We start from the raw sequence: 8080 nt of genomic DNA on the forward strand, positions 1-8080 counted from the left end.
AAATGACACAAAAACCTACTGCTCTTTTTAATCACTCCCATCATACAAGGCACAATCTCAAATTCATAAAAGACTTCCAGATAATACACATTAGGCAGTAAGACTAAAACACTCCCTTCCCACTGCCCCTTTTGACTTAAAAAACACAGATAGCTCTGAGTATGGAGACAGATGTTACAATGACCCAACACTGAAAGGGAATTGATAGTTTTCTTCATTGCATGTCTAGTGAAGCTCTGGTTCTCTGTGAAGAAAAGAGCTGTGATGGCCTCAAGTCACTTCTCCCCATGTCTCTCTTCTATGGAGAATGAAGTGGTGTCTGTGTCTGGTGGCTTTGTGTGTGTGTGTGTGTGTGTGTGTACGTAAAAACGTAGTTGATAAAATCAAAATGTATGAGTGCCTTTAAGCGTGTGTCTCAGCTTTTCCAGGTGTACCCATAGTTCCTCATGTGTAAATTGCGAAGGGCAGACTTGCCCAGAGACGCTGGCTCCACGAACTGCTGCAGGGTTGCCTGAGACAGACCACAACCAGAGAGAGCTCCTGCCGTAATCTGAAAATGAAGAGGGGAAGAACGGAGAACCATTGGTAAAGGCAGAAGACAGACAGACAGACCCGCGGAGGATTAGAACTGCATCAGCACGGCAGTCATCCAGCCTGACCAGCAGTCCAGCCCCAAAGCGTGTGGGACTTGAGAGTTACATACAAAATGACAAACAAGGCTTCTGTTTTTTATTTCCATCACTCTTTTCACACCGTGTCCAATTTTCTAATGTCATCTTTTCATATAAGCCAGCATATTTGCATGTCACCCCTTGCAAAAAAAAAAAACACTTTTAAAAAATGATACCAAGATCTCAACAACCTGTGGTTTAAAAAAAAAAAAGTATGGACATATTGTTTAAGTATTGATACATGTTTTTAGTTAGTTACATACATGTTTCTAGTTTTGGAAAATAAATATAAAAACCATATCCATCCATGTTTTCCATATTGCTTTTCTTTACTTCTAGATCTTCACATTTGTTGACTAAGGGATCTGAAATGCTTTACTTTACTCTAAGTATGTGTGTACTCGTGTGAGGTCGTCTGATATCTGACCTGTTCTTTAGGCTCCGTGTTTTTACAGACAGGCACATTGAAGACAGCCGTGGGCTCGTGTGTGTTGAGTCCTGCGCTGAAAGACCCTTTCTGGGCAGCGCGCAAGAGTTGAGTGAGCATGTGCAGAGAGTGAGGCATTATGGGACCCGTCACCTCCAGACTGCACAAATCCTGGTAGCCCGTCCGAACTTGCGTCTTAACGTTCACACTGCGTGCCTATGGACAGAAATCATAATGAATACAAATGTTGGAAATCAAAGTGTGTGTGTTCCTATTCTATCTGGCTGCATGGGCCCGCCAGAATGTGGATGTGTGGGTATCGCCACCAGGTGTGTTAGGCTTTATGGGCCGTATTCCCCCATTCGCACGCAAGTCCTATTTTGCAAACCTCCAGTTAAGTGTATCCTCCCCTACATGCTCCAATCATGCCCACAGCACTCAACTGCATAATGAAGGCAGTCTCACGAAAGACATGTGATTTATTTAAAATAGGAGGAAAACCTGACCATCCCACTAGTTTAGTTTGGCTTAGAATCTGCTAAGTGTGTAGAATTTTGTGTCTGGGTGAGCAAGTGCATCCCCTGTAGGCTCCCTCTGAATGCTTTGAGGAGCACCTCTGTGTGTGTCTGTATACTCTACACCTAAGCGGGATCAGTGTATCAATGTATTTTCGTGTGTGTGTGTGTGTGTTTAAACCTCACCTTGAGCGTCTGCAGTGTGGCCCCTCTGAAGGCACTGGGGGCCAGCAGGGTGGGGGGCAGGCCTGCCTGAGAACCCGCTGCTGCCACCAGGCTCTTGCAGTTGATGAGGAAGTTGATGAGCGTGTGTGTGTGCGCTCCCTCCACCAAGACCACAGACTCGGGCTTGTGGTCCAAGCACACAGAGCTGCGCTCTTTATGACTGGGGGGGCGCTAGTCAAGGGATGTTACTGAAGAACTACAATAGAGACAAAATGGATGCTCAATATTTAACTAACCTAAACAGAACAGGAGGAAGACGTGTAGTGCTTCCATATGAATGTTCTGTATTAATCCCCGTTTTGTCACAAAGTTGGCCTTTATATCTGAATCCCCCTTCAAATGATTCATGTGCATTCATTCAGACACACACACACACACACACACACACACACACACACACACACACACACACACACACACACACACACACACACACACACACACACACACACACACACACACACACACACACACCCCACCCAAACACTAAAAGGATACAGTTTGAGGGTGATGGAGTCTGGCTTCTTGATTTGATCCTGAACACCCATCTCCTTCAGCCAGGAGAAGCCACCGTCATCATCATCATCGTCCTCACCATTGTCAACTTCTTGGTCACTGTGCTCTCCAGACCTGTGGCAAAAAAAAAAACAGTTATGACCAGACAAGGAAAATCAGAAAATGTGAGTGCATCACATCACTTTATAATGGAGTTTGTATGTTTGAGTGTGTGTGTGAGTAGGAGAGTGAAAGAGAGGGGACAAGAGACAGGGAGAGAGACAGAGAGAGAGAGAAAGAGAAAGAGAGACTCTGATGTCTGTGGTTACGCACGCTTTGCTGTCTGGGTCCTCTCCTTCAGTGGGTTTGCACTCCTCACTGTGGTCCTTGCTCTTCCTCTTGTCCTCCAGTAGGGGCAGTGTGAACTCAATCCCTACATACACACACACACACATTTACAAATCTGTTCCCTTACTACAAATTCATTCTCCATTGTGAATTTGAACTACAACAACATCTACAATGAAAATATTTGATCACAGTTGAGTGCATGTGTAGATTGTGGAAAGGACAAGGGATAGCACAGGGATGGGGATGACAAGTGGACGTATCCAGTTAATTCATGGTGTGTTTGTGCACGTCAGTATGCATGCAAGAAGGCACAAGTATGTGTCTACTATGCTGTGTCAGCAGGTGCCAGTGGTCTCTCACCGTCCGCTTTCATGGCCTCTCGGAGCCCCCTGGTGGTGGGCGAGAGCAGTGCAGTGAGGCCCGGGGCTCCGCTGAGGCCAGAGGCCCGAAACAGCACAGTGAACTGGTACGAGCACAGGTAGAAGAAGGGGCACAGGCGTGCCTTCAGCAGGCTGTACAGGGACGTCAGGCTCACGGACCTAAAGCACAGGAGCACGGGGAAGACCAGGGCAGTTTTAGCACACAGAAATATGACAGTGAGTAGAGAGACTACAGTAGCAGTAGTGATGCATAATTCAAAATGCTATGCTAGGTAACGCTACCTTTCGTATACGTGCAGCTGATGCAAACCTACTCTACTCTCTCTTCGGTCACTGTACCTTTGTAAAAACAATCTAAACAACTAACTCACGCTGATCTTCCCTCCATTGTGTTGAATGCCGTGTTAGTGTGCTTGCATGTCATTGTTTGATGACATTTTATATCATAATGTTTGTTTTGCTTCAACTATGAGAAAGAGACATCCACGCTGTGTCAAGCGTTTGGCCCTTGGGAAGAGCCTCCGAAGCAGCACTGAAGGGAGGGGTGTTTTGTTTGGCTGTTGAGTTCAAATATCAGCAATGTTTCTCCAGTATTGCTTACCCTACCTTTAAGACAAACAAACAGATATTCCTCACCACTCGCGCATCATGCTCTGCTGCAGCTCTGCGTCCTGGCTCCATGGCGAGTTCTTGCCAGCAAAGTTGCGCTCAGCTGCGATCCGTGGGAACAGGGAGAGCCAGGGCAAGGATGGGTGCTGCCAGTACTGCAGAGACTGCTGAAAGCCACAGCGCAGCTCCGTACAAGATCGAGGCTCCTACACAGAAAAATGCGCTGTCAATCACTCCAGGGGTTGTTTCCTATACTAAGATTTCGGAGGCTAGGTAACATTGCTCATTAAAAACTAGGAAAGTTTCACCAAATGCATCATTCAGAGTAAATCTTTCTTATAGTTTTTGTGTGTCTATCGATCTATATCTATGGGATATATACTGTATATATAGAGAGAAAGAGAGACAGAGAGATGTGTATTTACAATGAGAGGTTGACCTACATACTTTTTTACTATTTTAAACTGATTGTAGGAAATGTCAGTATGTGTCATGTTGTATCACATCGGTTGCATGTTTAGGGGGAGGGTGAGAAACCAGTACCTGTATGTTCTGAGGAAGACAGGCATACTCTGCCCTGCAGTGCTGGGCCAAACCCTGTGCCTCCTCCTGTGCTTTTGGTTGCTCTGCCCATGAAAAGGCATGCGATGAGGTAAACAGCAGACGTGTCTTCAGACTCCAGTCGGCGGGGTATTCTGGACACGCATCTGCTGGAGGAGCAGCTTCAACAGCTGCATGGCTTTGGGGACTCTAGAGAAGAGGGAGTGCAGTCAACGACAGATGGTACGAGTAGGGGGTGATTGACAAGCGAACGGGTAGCGAGCATTTAGTAACTTAAAGTTGACTAGCAAGTTACCTTAACCAAGGCGATGGTTTTCCCGTGTTCAAACAAATCGTCCTCAAATAGGGAATCATCTTCGGAGACAGAAATAGGAGCCTGGAAAATATTGTCAGGTAATCGTCAATAACTGTGCTTTAACGTCTGATAGCTAACGTCACATTTCAAGACGAGGTAAAACAGCTAACTATCGACAGCTAATCCGACAGGTTACAGCACCAGCTGTAAACATGGATTTTCCTATTATTTTACACCCAGCTGGTGCTAGTTAGGTAACATTGACGTTATACAAAGTAGCAGTCTTGTTATATTAACGTCAGATGTTAGTCACCCACCTGTTTAAAAAGAAACCAGCCTGATAAGTAACGTATCTATTCAAAAGTTACACATTTTTACAAGTTACGAATTGGTTGCTCATATTACATACTATTTAGCGATCTAACGTTACCTTAAGCAACTTTTCACTTGTTTTGTCTTCTTGTACAAGCTGGTCAACGTAGGACAATGAAGTCTTAATTTTGTGATCTGCCGAGTTCTCTCCGTCTGCCTCGACAGGAACACGTTTTTTATAACTTAAAAAACCATCCACATCTTCGTCGGATCGAACAGTTGCTCTCTTCTTCGGGCTGTTGCAAGTATTTTCTATGTTTGCGAAAGGATTCCTCCGTTTTAGGCCTCCACCAGGGCGATTTGGCGCATTTAGCATTGGTCCTGGTGAGAATGGACGGGTCCCAGGAACCGGTAGACCGAGACTTGACAGAGATCCACGGGCGCTGGGGCTTACTCCCTCACTCTGTGCTCGCTTTCTTCTCATTCGCATAATATCAGAAGGTTTCTTAAAACCCGGCGAGTACCCGGCCTGCTCCATTGCTGCAATAACCTATAACGCAACTTTAAACCGAAGATTTGTCGAAGACAGTTGGCAAACTAACGTTACTGTTCGCGGCGCTCTGTTGATGTTTTCTTCCTCCAATGGTTCTCGTTTGACACAATACAAATTTTCGCGCGAGACACAGTGGCCCGCTCAAATTTGGAGGCGGGCTCGCGACGACAGACATGCGTAGTCAGAACGTTCAGAAAGACGGGGAAACAGAAGCGAAAATGTTACTAGGTAGTTGGAGCAGGTCTTACATTAAGGTGTTCTCATGTCGATAGCCAGAACAGACCTTTCTGGGCAAAAGCTCTTGGAGAAGATTGACCATTATTGTTGAACGGTGGTGGAAGAAGTATTCAGATTGGTAAAGTAAAATGACCAATACAGCAATGTGAAAATATTCCATTACAAGTAAAAGTCCTGAAAGAAAAATCCTACTGAAGTAAAAACACAAAAATGTGGGCAAATAATTAAAGTAAAAGTACTGGTTTTGTCCCTCTGACTGATATATTATTATTTATGACATAATCTGATTATTAATACCGGAAGCATCAGTGTGTAAGCAGCATGATACTATTGTAGCTGCTGGAGGTGGAGCTAGTTTGAACTATATATACAGTTTAATATACAGGGACACCAGATAAATCTGAGGGGTCCTGAGATGATTTAATGGGAGGGGAAAGAAGAAAGAACTAAATTCTGATACACAAATCTGTTGCGAAAATGTTACTAGGTAGTTGGAGCAGGTCTTACATTAAGGTGTTCTCATGTCGATAGCCAGAACATACCTTTCTGGGCAAAAGCTCTTGGAGAAGATTGACCATTATTGTTGACCGGTGGTGGAAGAAGTATTCAGATTGGTAAAGTAAAATGACCAATACAGCAAGTAAAAACATGATTTAATGGGAGGGGAAAGAAGAAAGAACTAAATTCTGATACACAAATCTGTTTTCAGTTTTTTTACTTTTTGTCTAATCTTTGATTTTTGGTGGGATAATTTGAAGTGAAGATCATTTATCGAAGTGAGAAGTTCAGGGGGGAATCACTCATTGGTGGAGCTGTGAACATCTGAAATGTGACCCCGACTACACATTGCTTTCTGTAAGATGTCAGAAGCCAAAAAGGCTGGAAACCTTTGGTTTAATCTTTAACAATGTGTTGTATTTTAAAAGCTTGTTAGATTATCCATTGTGTAAAATCTTCACCATTAAAGTAACTAGTGACTGTGTATGTAAGTAGCTGTAAAATAAATTAAGTGTAGCAGAAAGTAGAATATTTCTCTCTGAGATGTAGCATAGTGTAAGTGTAAAGTAGCATAAAACGGAAATACTCAAGTTCAGAATGGACTGAAGTACAATACTTGAGTGAATGTACTTAGTTACTTCACACCACTGGTGATGAGAACGTCAGGAAGAGGAAACTGTTGGAAGCTTAGGTTTCAGTCACGTAGCGATTTTGATGAAGCAATGTTTTGGTTGTATTAATGTTGTAGCACTAATGCTATCTCTTAATCTTGATCTATATAGGCCTGTGATTAATTTGGTCCTGTAGACAAGAAGGGATCTCTTCTTTTTGACATTTTGTTTTAATTCACTTACAAAAATAAAATATATAATAATAAAAAACTTTATTTGTATAGCACCTTTCATACAAAGCAATGCTTAAAACAGAGAACACATACAGTATAGTCTATAAGTCTTGTAGAGCCATCTCATAATGAACGTAGGCATGGCGCATTGGATTTTTTATTTTTTGCACGTAGACTCAAAGTGTGTTTGAAAGTGTGTTATGACATGTATGGGCAGGGCAAAGTCCGTAAACAACTCAAATAATTTAATTTCCTGCTGTTTGTCATTACCATGCCATCACTGTTGTGATTAATGGCCGTCACATCTAGTGAAGATGTCAGCTAAATGCCTATTGATTTTTTTCTCTTTTCATGTGTTGGGCAGAATATGGTAGGCCTATTTTCCCCCTTCTTTGGTTGATGAATGTCATTTAGTCAGGCACCTTTCACCCTGGCTTTAATTGAAATGATAATTGAAAAATGTTGCAGTACATATAGAACACTTTATGCATATAAATATACTGTCAGTGATTTAGGCCCTTTCCCTTATATTTTGTCGGTTGTCATTAGCACTGAAAATGCTCATGTGAAGTTTCAAGATGAAACTCATCTTGTGTGTGCAGTAGCTGTCCACCAGGTGGTAGTACTGTGCCGCAGTCTGTGATATTCTGTGCCTCACTGTTCCTTCTCTTGGGGGAGTTCATTGTACATTAGTATCAAATGTATTTTATTTGAAGGGCAAAGGGTGTTTGATTTCAGTTTAATATAAACACACCCAAGTTGTTAAGTTGCGTTACAGTATGCCTCCTAGTCTCTCTATCTCTCATACCCTCTCTCTCTATTTCTCTCTCTCTCTCTCTCTCTCTCTGATACACACTCTGTCTGTCTCTCTCACACACACAGACACACACACAACCAAACACACAGCTAGAAATTAGTCCCCCCCCCCCTTTATTTCCCTCAGAAACGCACGCACACACTGCACTGGTATTTGTGTGGGTGGTGGTGGTGATGTCCTGCTGCTCTTTTTATAAAGACTATTTGATTTTATGGCCATTGGCTGCGGTCCTGGAGCAGGATTACAGTTAAGGCCCCCCATCCCTCTGCCAGCATCCTCTGAGCCCTGGA

General features: G+C 43.3%; 1 protein-coding gene across 1 annotated transcript; it reads right to left on the reverse strand.

Annotated features, from left to right (window-relative positions):
• On the reverse strand, positions 1-5492 carry LOC105889566 (DNA replication fork stabilization factor DONSON). The gene is made up of 10 exons (XM_031582815.1): positions 4960-5492; positions 4530-4610; positions 4217-4423; positions 3701-3879; positions 3045-3223; positions 2667-2766; positions 2337-2468; positions 1800-1998; positions 1099-1314; positions 1-550 (listed from the first exon to the last, which is right to left on the reverse strand). Exons 1-10 carry the CDS (start codon positions 5377-5379, stop codon positions 416-418), a joined length of 1848 nt encoding a protein of 615 aa, XP_031438675.1. The 5' UTR covers positions 5380-5492; the 3' UTR covers positions 1-415.
• Positions 5493-8080: the final 2588 nt, after the last annotated feature.

This window comes from Clupea harengus, chromosome 16 (genome assembly GCF_900700415.2).
Source record: "Clupea harengus chromosome 16, Ch_v2.0.2, whole genome shotgun sequence".
Classification (NCBI taxonomy): domain Eukaryota; kingdom Metazoa; phylum Chordata; class Actinopteri; order Clupeiformes; family Clupeidae; genus Clupea; species Clupea harengus.